This window comes from Amblyraja radiata, chromosome 31 (assembly GCF_010909765.2).
Source record: "Amblyraja radiata isolate CabotCenter1 chromosome 31, sAmbRad1.1.pri, whole genome shotgun sequence".
In the NCBI taxonomy this organism is placed as follows: Eukaryota; Metazoa; Chordata; class Chondrichthyes; order Rajiformes; family Rajidae; genus Amblyraja; species Amblyraja radiata.
Genome location: NC_045986.1, coordinates 17505642 through 17524929, shown reverse-complemented (window position 1 = coordinate 17524929; position 19288 = coordinate 17505642). Strand labels below are relative to the sequence as shown.

Genomic DNA, 19288 nt, shown 5'->3' with positions numbered 1-19288 from the left:
CTTTTGATTTTCATAAACATCACGAGAACATCGTATTTTTTCAGGCTATTTCTCTCTCTCTCTCTCTCTCGGTCTGATCTGTACATTTGGGTGCTCGAGAGTTAAATTTTTCTCGCATTTCCACTTGTACCGACTGCATCAGTCAAACTCTGGAAGGATTCAGCTATTTTTGAGGAATGGAAAGGAATTTTGGACAGGTCAAAGGCCCATCTTGGTTCCTATATCCAGCAAGACGACCTTGGTCAGAATGTGCAGAAACATGTTTCAGTTCAGTTGTTAATTGCTCACAATATCCTGGAGCTCAGCCTCAAAGGATGAGGGGGAGGAGATCGAGAGGGAGTGGGAGGAGGAGGGGGAGGACAGAGGGAAGAGGATGATGGGAAGGTCGGGGGTGGGGGGGGGAAGTGAGGCAGCTGTATTGATGGCCTACTCAAAGGAGTTGTATATGCATAGCTCCTCTCTGCAGCAAGATAGGGCCATGGCTTCTTGGACAGCTCTGCCAACCCACCCACTTATTTTCCATTGCTGTGCAAACTTCCTCTGCGTGAACGACAACATGAGCCAACCCCCCCCCAGTGGTTAAAGAACTGTATGGAGTTTGCACGTTCTCTCTGTGCACGTGGGTTTTCTCCGGACGCTCTGGTTTCCTCCCACATTTCAAAGGCGTACAAGTTTGTAGATGGATTGGCTCCAGCAAAAATTGTAAATGGGCCCTAGTGTGTTGGAGAATGCTAATGTACGGGGATCGCTGGTCGGCGCGGACTCGGTGGGCCAAAGGGCCTGTTCCCATGCTGTATCTCTAAACTAAACTAAGCTAAGCCAAGCACCTCCTTGGTCACAGGTTGAATGGGGCCAGCAATGCGCACTGGTTGGGAGACATAATAATAATAATGGATGGGATTTATATAGCGCCTTTCTAATACTCAATGCGCTTTACATCGCATTATTCATTCACTCCTCAGTCACACTCGGTGGTGGTAAGCTACTTCTGTAGCCACAGCTGCCCTGGGGCAGACTGACGGAAGCGTGGCTGCCAATCTGCGCCTACGGCCCCTCCGGCCACCACCAATCACTCACACACATTCACACATGACTGTACAATGTCGCTGGTTACTTACTGCATCCAAATTCGTCGGAGCGATCGGGGCAGTCGGCCTCCTCATCACACTGGTAACTGGCAGGGATACACAAGCGGTTGGAGACACAGACAAACTGCTCTGGGGCGCACATATCTCCAGGCCCCTTGGTGGCTGCAAGGTAGAAAAGAGGCACAGTCACAGCACCTTACTGACCGGAATAGTTAAAGAAAGAACTGCAGATGCTGGAAAAATCGAAGGTAGACAAAAATGCTGGAGAAACTCAGCGGGTGAGGCAGCATCTATGGAGCGAAGGAATAGGTGACGTTTCGGGTCGAGACTGAAGAAGGGTCTCGACCCGAAACGTCACCTATTCCTTCGCTCCATAGATGCTGAGTTTCTCCAGCATTTTTGTCTACCTTCTACTGAGTCTGATGGAAACCTGCAATGGGCAGCCTGGTATGCTACAAGGGTAGAGGACAACTCCCTGGGCAACACCTATGTGCAGAGATCCATGGTGTGAGCATCTGTCAGCCTCCCTACAACAGAATTCCACCAGCTATAATGTAGAAACAAAGAACTACAGATGCTGGTTCAGACCAAGATAGACACAAAATGCTGGAGAAACTCAGTGGGTCAGGCAGCACCTCTGGAGAAAAAGGCATAGGTGGCGTTTCGGGTCAGGACCCTTCTTCAGACTGATTCCCGACCTGAATGGACTCCCTATTCACTCTTAATTTTCTACGCCTCAACTAGGTGTGGCCAGAGCCCGCTGCGTTCCAAATACTTACGACAATATTCTTCATCAGATTCATCGCCGCAATCATTGTCTCCATCGCAGCGCCACAGCTTCAAGGCACAACGACTATTCTTACACTTGAACTCATTCGGCTCACATGGTGACTGTGTTCCTGGGGACAGAAACAAGAGCATGAGAAACTGAACTTGTGTCTTCAGTTCTAATACATTCCCAAACTGCTCCAGTGAAGGAGCTGCCTGACTCAATGTGATTTGATTAGGTGGTTAGGTGGACACTCGTACTTCATTCATGGAAAGCCAGGCTCTCTCCCCTGTGTTCCCAACCCACCCCTATCCCCTACCCTGCCCTACCCCTCCTCCCATCACCCAACCCACTTCCTTCCCCACTTGCAACGTGGAGACCCGCTGCTTCTGGAGATTGGGAAGCATGTCCTGCTTATAGACACGTGTCCGCGGATTGTCACCTTCTCGTGGTGGAGAAGCTTGTGTGGTCCTGAGATCCTGAGAGTGATGCCGTCTGGAGCTACGCTCCTGGTAGGGCCACCCATGGCGGTAAGGTTGAGGGGGAGTTCCCTGACAAAGAGCAATCCAACCAAGACCTCAACGGTCGAACAGGCGGAGGATGATGGCTGACCTTAGTGGAGCGTCACAACGGCTGGGAAGGTGGATGAAGGCCGCAGCAGAAAAGAGTCCGCGGTCGTCTTGGGCTCCAAGCCACTGGATCCTGACCCAGACCTGTCAAGGACCGCTGTCTGCGCACCAGTCTCCCCATGTTAAACAAAGTCACGCACACGCGTCCTCCATATAGAAGACAGTCATGCTCATTTCGAGTGACCGCCGCCAATGAGACACGTGTGATCTGCTAGGTATTTTTTCAATCCGTATCCACTCTAAATGGCCCGGTGATTTGTAGCATCTGGTCAGGTATCCATGGTTACAACACCTAGGTGGCTCCAATTAACTTGAGGTATTGAGTGATTAACTGACACAGCACCGACACAGACCCACAAGGCATTCTCCCACATCTGTTGATGACGAAGAGACTAGCACAGAATGGCAACTTGGCCGGCATGGACACAGTGGGATGAAGGGTCTATTGCCGTGCTGTACAGCTCTATGACTCTAAGAACACAATCTGACCGTTTAACTGCGGGTGGCCATTGAAACTGACCAACAATCGTTGCATTGACACGTGCAGTGAATGAGTAAACTCAACATTGACAGTGCCTGAGATCAAAACTAAACCTGCGTCAATGAAGCTGCGAGGAGCGACTCTACTAGCTGCGCCTCTGCTCCATTCACAATCCAGACGTCTTTCTGATGAATTGTAGACACACGATACAAAAACCCCCCACAAAGTGCTGGAGTAACTCAGCGGGTCAGGCAGCCTCTTTGGAGCAACTGGATAGGTAACGTTTTGGGTCGTGACAGTCTGAAGAAATGTCCCAATCGAAAACGTCACCTATTGACATTCTCCAGCGATGCTGCCTGACCCGCTGAGTTACTCCAGCACTTTGAGTCTTTCTGCTAACTCTATTTAGGAACTGATACAGGGAGAACAACCCAAGAATGGCATGGAGCAGGAGATGTGGAACACCGACAGTTGCCTCTATATACCACTTTAACATGGCAGAATATCTACATTTGTTCAAATAAAACATGGCAATGAGTGATGAATGGAGCAATACCCAAGGGCAGTTCATAGTGAGGGGATTGAAGGAGCGCCTTAAAGAAAGAGTAGCAGAGATGTTAAAAAAACAACTAAAATCAAGAGCCTTGTGCCCAGAGGGTTGAAGGCAAGCAGCCCATGAAACATAGAGTCTTCAAAACAATTATATTAAGGAAGGGAACCAACACCGAAGTGGTTGGAGGGAAAGCAGCCATATCTAATGAAAACAAAAGCCAGGACTATCAACACTTGCATTGTAGCCTGCATTCAACCTGCCTTCATGCATATGAGCACAGTGTCCGAGAAAGGATCTCAATGGCAGATCCTCTATGCAGATATCTCTGCAGGAGTCGAAGGTCACAAATCGGAATCAAGGCTAATTTTTGCTCTTTGCCCGAGGAATACAGGAGATTTTCTCAATCTGCCGCTCACCATCCAATGTGTTGCACTTATACTATCTGCATGGCATTCATCCAGAAGCAACCTGTTGTTGACATCTTATTATGAAAACAAAACAGCTACAAAAACAGCTGCAAATGACAAAGTCTCCTCAGGCTGGATGTAAGGCAAATTATCTGCATCTCTAAAACTAAAAAAACTAAACCTACTTACCACAGTCCAGTTCGTCACTGCCATCCGTGCAGTCTCTTTCCCCATCGCACAGATAGTCTCTGGGAATACACTGGCCATCCTGGCACACAGCCTTGTCCACCGGACAGGGTCTCAGAACATTAGGAGTGACTGGTGCTGGCCCTGGCCCTGGCCCTGGTCCTGGCCTTCGCACTGGCGCTGGAGTAACTTGGGGCACAGTTTCTTGCCTGGCGATGACAAATGCTGGCATGGTGGTCTCTGCCTCAGTTGGCTGGATGGTCGGAGAAGTGGCAACTGTGCTAAATAGATCGGCTGTGGAGTTTGAAAAAGAATATTTCAGACACTGGAAACAGATCTTCACCACAGATGCTGAGAAGCCAGAATGGCTGACACTTCCGCTGCAAGATCAAGAAGATCAAGAAGAATTTTCACCTTGAGTGTGATCAATATTTTCCATCTGAAGTTATGAGGTTACTAATTTAAAGTGCTGTAATACGCAACGCATTGGCGACACGGTGGCGTAGTGGTAGAGTTGGTGCCTCGCGGCGCCAGAGACCCGGGTTCGATCCTGACTACGGGTGTCTGTACAGAGTTTGTATGTTCTCCCTGTGACCGCGTGGGTTTTCTCCGGGCGCTCCAGCTTCCTCACACACTCCAAAAGACGTACAGATTTGTAGGTTAATTGTTAAAGATTGTAAAGTTTCCCTGTGTGTAGTGTACGGGGTGATCACATGGTCAGCGTGGACTCAGTGGGCCAGTTTCCATGCTGTATCTCTGTGAATGTGTATCTCTACAATGAACTGGGCGTCAGTTTTACAGTCAGGGGTTTATTTTTGCCCTGATTTTATTCAAGTTGGGTTCTAGATGGATCAACATTTTCCATTATTTTCTGATCCTTCTTTGCTGTTTATTAAAGACTGTAAGCACAAGGTACCGCAGTTTGCTTTTGTTATTGAGCAGGAATCTGGTGAGGCTAGTGCTCACTCACACTGAACCAGTGTTGCCAAATGATTTGAAAAGAAATTCCAAGTGGAATGTAAGCTAAGATCAGAAACTCAAAAATAGGCATATCCTCTGCATTTAGTAAATGACTCCTTCAACACCTATGAGGCAAGCAGATGCTGATTTTTTTTTTTAAAGTACACTTCTGAAAACTGAAGGTCACAGACTGCTTACACAGCTTCCCTTTGAAGTCAACTGTGTACATAAATGCGGGGTTCCATTTGCAGCTTCATATTTACACATCATGGCAATCCAGAGACACAGGAGACAAGGCCAGATTATCTTCCTTTTCCATTGAAGCACTTGGTGCAACCCATTTGAAACACCAAGAATTATTCAAAGGTTGGGTGCTGCTTTTCACAAGGGAAACATTATTGCACGGGTGAGCTGGGAGCTGTGAGCTGTCTTTTGATTTGCGTGAAAGCCTCTTTTAGTTTGCTCCTTCAAAAATGTGCTTGGAATTGGCCATTCTCTCCAGCTCCCCAATGGGAACTCCTGCCAGTTGCAGTATGTGGGTTGGTCAGTGAGAGGGTGCTTCTGGATCAGGTCATGGCCTGTCCCGTTGACACTGCTTTGCGATGCTAACAAAGAAGGGGACCTTCAGATAAAAAAATGATAACCTGTCATTTTAGTTTTTAGTTTTTTTTGTTTTAGAGACATAGCGTGGAAACAGGCCCTTCGTCCCAGAGACCGCACCGGCCAATGATCAGCCGTTCACTTTACACTAGGGGCAATTTTACAGGGGCCAATTAACCTAGAAATCTGCACTTTGGAGTGTGGGAGGAAACCGGAGCTCCCGGAGAAAATCCACATGGTCACAGAGAGAGCGTGCAAACTCTGTACAGATTACACCTGAAGTCAGGATCGAACCCAAGTCCCTGGCGCGTTGATGCAGCCATCCTACACCGCTGCACCACTGTGCCTCTGGATGGAACGAAGGCCAATAGGACTGTACAGTTTTGGTCACCACGCCAAAGGAAGGATATAAATATGGTGGAGATTCACCCCAGAGGAGGTGAAGAGGGATGAATTGGCCTCCTTGGAAAGCAGGAAGCTGAAGGAGAATTGGATCGAGGTGTATAACATTATGAGGGGCACAGATGGAGCAGAGAGCAGGAATCCTTTCCCCATGGCAGAGGTGTCTAAGACCAGGTGTCGTAAGTGGTTCCGATTAGATCAGAAGACATTTCCCCCCCCCCCCCCCCATCAGGAGTGCTGATGGAATCTGGAACGCGCTGCCTGGATGAAGTGGGGAGGCAGAGATTTCAACAGCATTTGAGAAGGATCAGGGCCTGCTGTTGAATGACGAAAGTGCAGAAGGTGTACCAATCATTAATGACCCCTCACACCCCAACCATGGACTATTTGCCCTCCTCCCATCAGGGAGGCGGTACAGGATCCTTAGGTCTTGCACCAGCAGGCTGAGGAACAGCTTCTTCCAAAATACCATTACCCTGCTGAACTCACAGGTCCGACGCTAGCTATCTTTTATACTCTTTTATCTGTATATATTTATTTGCCTATGTACTAGTTCAATTCATCCACATTGTACATATTGTTTTAACCAGTATTTTTACTACTTTGCACTCTGATTAGATGCTAAACTGCATTTTGTTGTACCTGTACTCGTATTTGTGCAATGACAATAAAGTTGAATCTAATCTAATCTGAATCTAATCTAAAAGTGTTGGTACATGGGATTAACAAAAGACAGGTACTAGATAGATACATTGTCACATTGCAGCTGCACAAAACACTTGGTTCTGGTTGCCACACAGGAAGGATGATCTTTTTCTGTTTGTGTTACCTGTGGTATTTGCATGTGACTCGATTGTACACATCCGTGGTATAATTAGATGGATAGCACGCAAACACCATTTTTCACGTACCTCATTCCACGTGATAATAACAAACCAAAACCAATACCCAGAACATCTAGTGACCGTGTAATACATTTTAGATCGCTCCATCTTAGATCTGAATGAGCTCTTACCACAGTCGTCTTCATCAGACATGTCACTGCAATCAGCTCTGAGGTCACACCGATAGTCAAGGGGGACACACTCGCCAGAGCTGCAGGTAAATTCATTGGCATGGCACGGACGAAAGCTAGGATCCACAGCTAACATCAAGCGGTGTGGGACAGGGGGTGGGAAGAGAGATTAAAACCCATTAGAATCAAGTGACAAGAAGATCACTAAACATCAATGCACTTTGCTGTTCTTTGACAATCAAAAGACCATCTGACCACAGGCTATGGCTTCACCCACATGTTTTTTGGTGAATACAAATTACAGTGCATTTTCTTTTTGCACAGGGCTGATGAAGCACTCACTTCTCAAAGGTGCTGGGCTCTGAGCAAACATTGAAATAATCTATGAAGTGAGGCTGCAAGAACTCAGCAGGTCAAGCAGCATCTGCGAAGGTAAGAGGTGTAAGTGGACGATTTTGGTTGAGACCCCGCATCAGGACTGAGAGGGATGAGGAAAGGCTGTCAGTATATGAGGGGTGTGGGAAGAGACTAGTAGATGATACATGGAACCAGGGTGGGGAGGGGAAATAGGTGAACAAAGGGAGAAGAAACTTGATGGACAGGCATGTGTGTGTGAGAGTACACTGGGGATGTGGATTACCCGACATTGGAAAAATATTTGTTCCTATATCGGGATGTACGCTAGTATGATGTATTGGTCTTCCAATTTGCATTTGTCCTCTCTGCAGCAATGGAGAAGATTGAGGATGGACAAGTTGGTGTGGGAGTGGGAGGGAGAGGTAAAATTACATGTAACCAGACGTTTGCAACGGCCTTAAGGACAAAGCCAGGTGTTCCACAAACCCAGTCTATGCTTGGTCTTGTCGATGCAGAGGAGACCACATTATGATCACTGAATGCGTTAGGCAAGGTTGGAGGAGGTGCTGGAGCATGTGTGTCTCACCTGGAAGGGATGATCTTATGGAGGTGTACACAATCTTGGGAGAAATAGATCGGGTTGGGGAATCGGGAACCAGAGGACATGGGTTTTAGATATGAGGGGAACGATTTTAAAGGAGGCGTAACTTGAGGCGTAACTATTTTTTATACTCAAAGGGTGGTGGTGTAGGCAACGAGCTGCCAGAGGAGGTAGTTGAGGGAGGTACTATCGCAACATTTAAGAAACATTTAGGCTGGGACATGGATAGGATAGATTTAGAGGGGAATTGGGCCAAATGCAAGCAGGTGGGACTAGTGTAGATGGGACATGTTGGCCAGTTGGGTTGAAAGGCCTGTTTCCACGCTGTATGACTACATGAAGAACATCTGCTCAATCGCCATTAAGGACACAATCATTACAAAAATGGCCTCTTAGCACAAGACCCTTGAACAGAACAAAAAAAAACAAAGCGTCTTTACAGGGGATAATCAGAAAGAGACATGCGGATGCATTCAGGCAGATCATCACTGATTTGGTTGAAGATGTAGGTTTTAAGCAGATTCAGAAAGCAGGCAGAGAAGGCATGGGAATGCCTTTCTCGAGCTCGCATTCTTGGCAGTTGCTTAAATCTGGAAAGGATTGAGAGACCAGAACTGGAGGAACAATGAAATCTGGGAAGGTTGTAGGAGTTGGAAGAGATTACAGCAACCGCTACATCCCCAGAGAAAAATGCTACACTACACAAAAACCCATGACATTTAACACAATGCACAACTGCAGGCAGCGGCGAGAATCCTTCTGTGCAGATTGAAAATAATTTAGCCAAATAGGAAATAAATAATTTGCTTCATTTCCTAATTTTATTGATTGCAGCTGGTCAGTAGGAAAATATGCAATCCCAGAACAGCAATTGACAATCACAGGACATTTTATACAAAAGATTAAACTGTCATGAATACAGGCACTCCATTTTATTTCCAAGGGCTCACACATGTTGTGCTTATATTTCCAACTAAGCTGACAAGAGGTGGCAATGACTGATACAAAGGGTCTGCACACAAGCTGGAGTTCAACTGGTTGACTGTTCGGTCCCACCAGTAATCGTAAACCAAAATAAATGAGCCAAGCCAAAGGAACACAGGCACAGCGTCTGTCAAATTCACAAATGACACGGTGGCCTAATTTGGTCGAGAAGTACCAGCAGTTTCTCGGGCATCATATGCCATTTACTTGAAAAATCATGACATGTTTGAGATTTGCCAAAGCTGGCATACGTGCCTCACAGCTGGCTGCCTCCTCTGTCGGGGTGTCGGGGGGGTATGGGGAGAAGGCAGGAGAATAGGGTTGAGAGGGAAAGACAGATCAGCCAGGATTGAATGGCGGAGTAGACTTGATGGGCCGAACGGCCTAGTTCTGCTCCTAGGACTTATGAACCTCCCTGTTGACCAGAACAGAGAACAAAGTTACTAGCACTGTATTCCCCATTAGCTGCAAGGGATTAAGACTAGTATTGCTATTTTAATTACTTTAAATATAATTGCTTGAGCCTATTTTGAATTCTAGGGGCTTTAGTTTCATCATTCTGTCGTGCATTTTTGGAATGTTGCAAGCACGGTTTGACAACCGTGACAGCTGTCTCACTGGCCATGGTTCAGCCACTTGTCTCCGATGCCAAACCGCTCCACAATTGCAGTGGTGGCACATTGGCACAGCTGGTGGAGCAGCTGCCTCATAGCGCCAGAGACCCGGGTTCGATCCTGACCCCGGGTGTTATCTGGGGTGGAGTTCGCACGTTCTCCCTGTGGATTTACCTCCGGGAGCTCCGGTTTCTGAAGGACGTATGGGTTTTGTAGGTTAATTGGTCTCTGTAAATTGACCCTATTATATAGGGAGTGGATGCCAAAGTCGGATAACATATAACTAGTGTCAATGGTTGATTGATGGTGGATGGGCTCGGTGGGCTTATGGACCAATTTCCAGACAATTAATTCAATTTCAATCAAATTCAAACCTCATTGTCAATGGAAGCAAAGCATTAGAATGAAAACCTGGACTATATCTCATTGCTGTAGACAAAAGAATGGCACAGTGGCGTAGTGGTAGTACTACTACCTTGCAGCACCAGAGTCATGGGTTCAATCCTGACTACAGGTGCTGTATGTACAGGGTCTGTACGTTCTCCCCGTGACTTGTGAGGGTTTTCTCCTAGATCTTCGGTTTCCTCCCACTCTCTAAAGACGTACAGGTTGGAAGGCTAATAGGCTTTGGTATAATTGTAAATTGTCTCTCGTGTGTGTCGGATAGTGTTAATGTGCGGGGATCGCTGGTCGGTGTGGATTTGGTGGGCCGAAGGGCCTGGTTCATCATTGTACCTCTAAACTAAACGAAAAGGAACCGCTGAGGCTAGTTTACAAAAAAAGGACACAAAGTGCGGGAGTAACACAGCAGGTTAGACATCATCTCTGGAGAACTGAAGATTGGTCCCGACCTGAAATGTCACCTATCCATGTCCTCCAAAGATGCTGCCTGACCCGCTGAGTTACTCCAGCACTTTGTGTCATTTTATAACTCATTGGAGCATGCTGCATGCAAAATGACTGATGTGTTTGACTGCAAAAGAACTTCCTTTACTGTAAAACACTTTGGCACCTTACACAATAACTTGAAGCCAAATGCAGTTTTGTTTATTCTCATTACTCTGTTGTTTACTGCAGCTCGAGACACAGAACAACTTAAGGCATCGCACGGGCGCTGTGAATGATTTGCATGCCACAGTGTCGGGGAGATGCTGTGGTTCATGTCCGTTACTGAAGCTGAATAAGGAAATACATCTGTACTGCCTCAGCTTCATTAATGAACAAGAGTGGCACAGAATATGAGATAATACAATGATTTCCCACTGTAAAATAAACCAGAGAATGCCAGCATCTCTGGAGAGAGAATCGGAGCTAAAGTTGCAGGTTGATGAACTCGCATTGGGACTGGAAGATTTTGGGAATACAGCTCGATATAACATTCCGATAAACACAGGGAGGAGAGCGCAAAAAGAGGGCAAGACCAGAGGGACTGAACATGGACGTTCATCATCACAGATGATTTCTGCTGTGCTGAAAAAAAATTAACATTTTCTATATTTACTTCAGATTTGCAACATCTGTTGACTCATAAGACACAAGAGCGGAGTTGGGACATTTGGCCCATCGAGTCTGCACCACAATCCTGGTCGTGGCATCCCACTTCATGTTCATAAGTGATAGGAGCAGAATTAGGCCAATCTGCCCATCAGGTCCACTATGCCATTCAATCATGGCTGATCTATCTTTCACTGTTAACCCCATTCGCCTGCCTTCTCCCCATAGCCCCCGACACCCTCACCAATCAAGAGTCTATTCATCTCTGTCTTAAAAATCTCCATTGACTTGGCCTCCGCAGCCTTCTGTGGCAATGAATTCCACAGATTCATCACCGTCTGACTAAAGACATTTCTCCTCTTCTCCTTCCTAAAGGAAAGTTCTTTCATTCTGAGGCTATGACCTCTGGTCCTCGACTCTCCCACTAGTGGAAACTTCCTCTCCGCATCCACTCCATAAATGGAAACCACAGGATCTTAACAGATACAATAAAGGAAAATCGCAGATTGACAGGCCAGAAATATCTTTCTTCAACCCCTCGCAACAGTCCTGAGGCTTCAGTCATGGGACACATCCATCTCTTCATAAGTAATAGGAGCAGAATTAGGCCATTCGGCCTATCAAATCTACTCCGCCATTCAATCATGGCTAAACTACCTTTCCCTCTCAACCCCATTCTCCTTCCTTCATCCCATAACCTCTGACACTCGTACTAATCAAGAATTTGTCAATCTCAGTCTTAAAAATATCCATTAATTTGGCCTCCCCACCAGTCTGTTGCAATGAATTCCACAGATTCACCACCCTCTGACTAAATAAATTATTTCTCATCTCCTTTCTAGAGGTACGTCCTTTTACTCTGAGGCGATGGCCTCTGGTCCAAGACTCTCCCACTAGTGGAAACATCCTCTCAACATTCACTCTATCCAGGCCTTTCGCTATTCGGTACGTTTCAGTGAGGTCTCCCCCTTGTGAAAAAGATTCAGCAGCAAGAGAAGAGTGTGGGATGAAACCAGAGCTCCCAGAGGCAACCCACACAGGTCACAGGTAGAACGTACAAACTACGTACAAACAGCACCAGTTGTCAGGATCAAATCCGGATCCCTGGTGCTATAAGGCAGTAAACGCACCACCTGAAACGCAGAAATACCAACCTGCAATCCACCAAGGAGAATTGGTTGGATGCCATGTGTCTTGTCTTGCAATCTTATTTTTGCAATAACAAAGGAGGAGGCCATTTGTTCTACTGAATACTCTATGTACCAACATAATATTCTCAGTCCCGACTTTTCAACTTTAGTGCTGTTCTTTAGTACCCATCCAGGTGACATTGGCACCAGTTATATCATCAAAGTTGATTTTGCCTTCAGCTTAATGAAGGAACATCCTAGTTTTCAGTCTAGTTATTTTTCTCATCTGATCACATGGATCATCAAGTCGTCTACACAACACAGTGAATACCTTGTCCAAGGTGCCGGAATAAGAAGCCTTCAACCGTGGTTTCGTACGGGCCGATGGACCCACTTCTGACAACCGAGTAAACCACCTCTTGTATCTCAGCATCGTTGTTGTTTCTGTCAGATCCCACATCCAGCTCCACAAGTACATTATGATCCACTTCTCTGTGAGGTAAAAAGGAAAACAGTTCATGTTTAGTTTAATTTAGTTTAGTTTAGAGACACAGTGCAGAAAAGGCCCTCCGGACCACTGAGTCCACGCCGACCAGCAATCCCCGCGCACCAACACTATCCCACACACACTAAAGACAATTTACAATGTCACCGAAACCAAGTAGCCTACAAACCTGTGCGTCTTTTGAGTGTGGGATGAAACCAGAGCTCCCAGAGGAAACCCACACAGGTCATGGTGGGGGGGTGAGGGGGTGGTGGTTGGCCGGCAGTTCCTGGCCCGTCAGGGAGCGAGGTTGGGCTGGAGTTGCACTTCGTCTCCACGTTGGCTGTTGGCCTGGGGCCGCTGGTGTCATCGGTCTGGGGCTGTCGGTTGGCCCGGCGTAGTTGAGCTGGGGTTCCATTGCCTTGCACTATTCTGCTAATTTCAAGGCAATGGAATTTTACAGCCAACTGCAGCTCAACTCCTGCCGGGCCAACACTGACCTGATCGTTGTTTTATGCTCCTATACGTGACTCCTTCAACTTATTATGGTTTCCACTATATTAGTAACAAAATAATAATTACTCCTGGCCATTATCAGGTTGGCATATGAACCAGTGGTAACTGTGTGGAGACACATTCAGAACCGTCCATATAGTGTCCCGAGGCGAAACGTCACGTATCCATGTTCTCCATAGATGCTGCCTGGCCTGCTGAGTACTTCAGCTCTTTGTGTCCTTGTGTGTGTGTTAACCAGCATCTATAGTTCCTTGTTTCGACAGATTTATACCAATTGGAAGGTCGGGGACGGGTGGGAGGTGGGTATGTGGAAAACATCTGTTGCGTCTCGAACTGGAATCCACTGTCTGAAATGGTGTTGCAGGCAAAGCAAGTCATCATTTTCAACGGGGAAATTGGATAAATGCTCAAAGAAATGGCCAAAGAGCGGAATTAATTAGATTGCATTTTTCAAAGAGCTCGCACTGACTCATCGGGGAAGTGTGCCAAATCACCATCTCCTCTGTAACTCTAATGATTTACCACAACACGAGAGGGGGGGAAATCAGCCCAAACTGTGGCAGGTTATTTGCTGGTCAAACTGTGAGTAGGACTATTGTAGAGGAAATCAAATAATTTGTTAACCTCATAAAAGGAACATATGTTAAGCTCAATTCCTTTACTAAATGAAAGCACACAATGAAACGTCAAGGCAGCCTGAAATATAGCAGACTGGACAGCTTATTTGTTCCACAAGATGGAAGTAGTTAATCAGAAAGGAACTGGTGGTGCATCAAGGGGCATTGGTTATCCAACACAATGGCAGGAGATTTGATTTAAAAAAAATAACCCCAAAGCAGGACTACATTTTTGTTTCCACTATTCAGCAAGGAGACAGGATGTCAAAACAAAGTGTTATGAAAATGATCGAGTTTGCTGTCAGGAAACAGAAGGAGCCTGTTGCTGTGCTCAGATAAGAGTGGCTGTGATTCAACTGAAAGGACACAAGGACTTGGCCTGGGAGATTGAGGCAGTGAGGCTGATGAGAATGGAAAACACAGATGGTCTGGAGCAGAATTCACAAGTGAACCTGTTGATCATCGCTGGGGGAAAAGCCATGCAGAAGGATGGAAGCTCGTCTCCCAAGTACAACCTTTCAGGATTATGTTCAGGCGGATAGCATGTAATGCCCCTGTCCCACTTAGGAAACCTGAACGGAAACCTCTGGAGATTTTGCGCCCCACCCAAGGTTTCCTGTGCGGTTCCCGGAGGTTGCAGGTGGTTGCCGGAGGTAGCAGGTAGTGGAAGCAGGTAGGGAGACTGACAAAAACCTCCGGGAACCGCACGGAAACCTTGGGTGGGGCGCAAAGTCTCCAGAGGTTTCCGTTCAGGTCACCTAAGTGGGACAGGGGCATAATTAATTAATGTTCGGCAGAGTGTGTAAAAATAACAGGCAGAGGTCTGTGGGTAGGATGCATCCAGGATTGGTCTCATCTGTTTGGTTGGTGCCCATGTTTGCAAAATTTCTAACTTGTTTTATCATCGAGCCGTCTGCGACTGCCAGGTTTGTCATGCTTATCTGAATCGACTCCATGAGCAATTCCTCGACCCACATGCCCAGCTGATCAAGATTCCATTGTAATTCTTGAACACCAACAGCTGTCTACGAAGATGGACACAAAGTGCTGGAGTAACTCAGCGGGTCAGGCAGCGTCTCTGGAGAAAAAGGCTGAATAATGGCAGCTTGGGAAGGTTGGAAGAGAGAATGACAGGGGGGCCACCATTGGGAGATCAGCGTGAGGCAACTTTCTCACCACCAGGGGGAGACGGCACATGCATGGAGAGCTGGAGTCCAGATATTCTTCTGCAGGAAACATGTTTGCATGCAGATGCAGCAGGTAGTGGAGAGGGCACATGGTAACTTGGTCTTTATTGCCAGGAAATTGGCATTTAAAAATAGTTAAGTGTTGTTATAACTGCACAGAATCTTTGTTAGACCACATGTGCAATACCTCGTTTCCCTTATTTAAGAAAGGATATATAGGCAGTCCACAAGAGATTCCTCAGGTTGATTCATGGGAGTAAGAGGTATCATAAGTGGCTAAAAAGATAGATAGAGTCAGGGGCATAGAGATATATCACGTGGAAATACATCCTTCGGCCCACTGTGTGGTGGCCATCATTGTGCATTTACACTAATTCTTATCAATTTTTATTATTTACTTTCTGCATGTTATCACCAATTCGCCCCGGACTCTACACTTCATCCACACACTTGGGGTGTGCAGGAACATCTTCTCGCAGAGGGTGATTATTTGCTGGAATCGTCTACCCCAGCTGGTTGCAGAAGCTAGATCATCCGGGGTATTCACAGAGCAAAACACTTTTGAAGGAGCAGGGAACTGAGGGCATGGTGACAGCAAGGCGAATATTTGAGGGCTGGGTGAGCTGCTCCTGCTGCTTTGCTCGTGGGGGAGACGTTAACAGGAACATTTCCATGGCTTCCAACAACAACAACTAACAGCAGGATGCAGCCACCACATCAGAGGCCTCTGGCTGCACAGCGCCAGACATGCTCTGGTCACAGAGTACTGTATTGTGATCGAGAAAATCAATTGTGGGTGGTGTAGCGGTAGTTGCTGCCTTACAGTGTCAGAGACTAGGGTTTAATCCAGACCGCCAGTTCTGTCTGTCCAGTTTGTATATTCTCCCTGACACCACGTAGGTCTTCTCCGGGTGCTCCAGTTTCTTCCCACATTCCAAAGTGTACGGGTGATCACTGGTCAGCACAGACTCTCGGTGGGCCGAGCGGCCCGTTTCCACGCTGTATCTCTAAACTAAACTAAAATTTGAAAAACTATTCAGCAGTAAGGTAAAGATTACAACTATTATCTCAACTGTAGCAAGCGGCCAAGAAAGTCTTGGAATTTGTTAAGCTGGACTCAATAATACACGGATTGTGATCAGGCAGTGAGTGGGAGTGGACTATCCGTGGGAGTAATGCATGATCTTTCCCTAAAGAGGTTTGTATCGGGCGGCTCAGCAGTGATGAGTGATGAAATTGGAATGTTCTGGGTCAGTGGGATATTTTTGCAGCTTTGCTCTTCTGCACGATTAAAGAATCAGTTGTTAACATCTCCCCGGTTCCAGCTGCAGATAGCTGCCGCTCTCCGCACCTCACGGGCACTTCGAGCCATGTTAACAGCTTGTATATTTCATGCACATTGACAGCCTTAACTTTTCAAAAGCTGAGAAATTCCCATTACATCTGCCATCTGTGGCACACATACACACGAGTTACTGCTGCCGTTCCACAGCTCTCGAAACCACGCTCAAACCTGATCCCTGTTACTGTTGGTATGGAGCCATAGAATCAGCATCTCCAGCATTTTTGTCAACCTTCGATTTTCCAGCATCTGCAGTTCCTTCTTAAACATCATATCTGTCTATACCAATCAAAGAGTCATAGAGCTGTGAAGCATAGCAGCAGGCCCTTCGGTCCATCTTGTCCATACACACCAAATTCGCACACTGGGCTAGTCCCATTTGCCTGTGTTTGCCCCACAGCCCTCTAAAGACTTCCTATCAATATATCTGACCAAATGCCCTTTAAAAGTCATAATTGTGTGTGCTTCGACAGCTTCCAGATACGGACTACTAAGAGTGAAAAAGTTGCCCCTGATTAACCTCCAAAGTACACTATACCATCAAATGAACTGCAAATTTGCTAAAAACATTGGTACATTGTCATCCATATCATTAATATAGATTTAAAAAAAACAACAACAGGGAATCCAGCACTGAACCTTGTGGCGTTCCACTGGGCAGAGGCCTCCAATCAGAAAAACATTACTGCACAACTTCCCTTTAAATCTTTCTGCCAAGTCAATTGTGAATCCGATTGTTTTAGAGCGATGCCGTCTGGAGCTATGCTCCCGGTAGGGCCACCCATGGTAAGGGCGAGGGGGAGGTCTCTGACGAAAAGCAATCCAACGAAGTCCTCAACGGGGGAACAGGTGGAGGACGATGGCTGACCTTAGTGGAGCGTCACAACGGCTGGGAAGGCGGATGAAGGCTGCAGCCGAAAAGTGTCTTTGGTCGTCATGAACTCCATGTCACTGGATCCTGACCCAGATCTGTCAATGACCATGGGGTGGCTATCTGTGCAACCGTCTCCCCAAGTTAAACAACGTCACGCACAGGCATCCTCCATATAGGGGATAGCACCTGGGAGACACCCATGGCCAGCCATGACTGAAGGAGGCCTAAGAAGGAGGATGTTTATGTTGACTTTTATGTGGTAGCGTGTCTTGTTGCTTTTCACTTAGTATGGCCGTATGGTAACTCAAATTTCACTGTACCTTAATTGGTACAAGTGACAATAAACTGACCTTGGCACCATGAATGTGTACGGATAGCTGGATAGTGACCATTTTTCAGCACAGCTGCTCAGTTGCTACTGTTAGTGAAAGTTGTGCTGATACCAGTCTTGTCTGCATAATTAATTGAAAAAATACATTTGCCCAGGGGCCAATCAATCTGCTCTTAGAAAGTGCTAGCAGCGATATAGAGGGCTAAATGGACTTTCTCAGCATGGAACAACTCTTTACCTTTAACACAGGGCTGCCAAAAGGTTACGTGTCAAAATGGTTCTCCATGGGGTAACGGGTACTGTTACTGAACGGTAACGCAGTCAAGTGTGAATAAGGATGTGAAATCAGGCAAGCATTTCTAAGCACAGATCAACAATGTTGGGTGTTCTCACATACCTTTCAGCTGAGAAGTTAAATAAGCAGGAGAGAAGCCAAGCCCAGCCGGTTACGAACATGAATTCTGACTTTGTCTTTTTACATTCTCAGGTCCTCAACAGGGACAAACATTGTCCAAACCTTCTAACCTCCTGGATCATCAACAAATTCACAATCAATCCCTCCCATTGAGTTACTCCAGCGTTTGGTGTCTACCTCCCGGTTGACACATTCCCTTACTGATCGGAATAAACCAAAGGATGTGTAAAGCACATGAAACACCTCCAGAGCCAATTCACATTGAGATCTTGGCGAGATTAGCTTAATCTCAACACATTGTCAACAACTCTGCAGGGCACAAGAGTTCACATCAGACCAATAGCCAATGGCACTGATTATGCACTACAGTTTGGAAAATTAATAACAAGGGCATTGGGATTAATGGGGTTAAGAGCTGACATAGATTTGATGGACTGAATGGCCTCCCACTACATCCTGAGAAAATATAACATGATAATAAGGGGTTATTTCTGTGGTGATACTGAGCTATGCGTACAGTTCTAATCCAGTGCTCGGTTTATCCTTGTGTGGAAACAAAGACCGGCAGATGCTGTTTTACCAAAGATAGACACAAAGTGCTGGAGTAACTCAGCAGGTCAGGCAGCATCTCTGGAGAAAAAGAATGGGTGGCATCTGAAGAAGGGTCCCAACCCAAACCGTCACCTATCCTTTTTCTCCAGAGATGCCTACTGACCCGCTGAGTTACTCCAGCACTTTGTGTCTATCCTTGGTTTATCTTCCATTGGTTCACATGCAGAGAGACTGTGCCCGAATAGCACTTACCTAATCAATACCACGGTGACTGACTGATCTCCTGAGATCCTGTGGTATTCAGACTCAAGCTGCAAAGAGAGAACAGTATGAGGCATGAAGGCAAACTTCACCATGTCTAATATTCTGTCTATTTAACACATTGAATTAAGAGTTAACCAACCACTGGCCATCTGTGTAATACCATCAAAAGATTGTGCAAGTGGCTAAAGTTCTTATTTTAATCATTCATATCAAACGAATGATTAGAGGCGGCACGGTGGCGCAACTAAAGAGTTGCTGTCTTCAAGCACTCGAGACCCGGGTTCGATCCTGACTATGGGTGCTGTCTGTACGAAGTTTCACGTTCTCCCTGTGACAACCTGGGTTTTCTCTGGGTGCTCCAGTTTCCTCCCACACTCCAAAGCCGCGCAGGTTTGTAGGCTAATTGGCTTGGGTAAAATTGTAAATTGTCCCTAGC

At 46.4% G+C, this 19288-nt stretch overlaps 1 protein-coding gene across 8 annotated transcripts in view; it reads right to left on the bottom strand.

Moving 5' to 3' along the window:
* Positions 1 to 19288, bottom strand: part of hspg2 (heparan sulfate proteoglycan 2) — a 365099-nt gene that overhangs the window by 206620 nt on the left and 139191 nt on the right. For all 8 annotated transcript variants that reach the window (XM_033047940.1, XM_033047944.1, XM_033047946.1 and 5 more), the window contains 6 exons: positions 18841 to 18899; positions 12602 to 12762; positions 7091 to 7219; positions 4117 to 4407; positions 1868 to 1987; positions 1119 to 1250 (listed from right to left, as the gene is read on the bottom strand). In XM_033047940.1, the coding sequence (XP_032903831.1) occupies positions 1119 to 1250; positions 1868 to 1987; positions 4117 to 4407; positions 7091 to 7219; positions 12602 to 12762; positions 18841 to 18899 (892 nt within the window). The remainder of the gene's footprint in view (positions 1 to 1118; positions 1251 to 1867; positions 1988 to 4116; positions 4408 to 7090; positions 7220 to 12601; positions 12763 to 18840; positions 18900 to 19288) is intronic.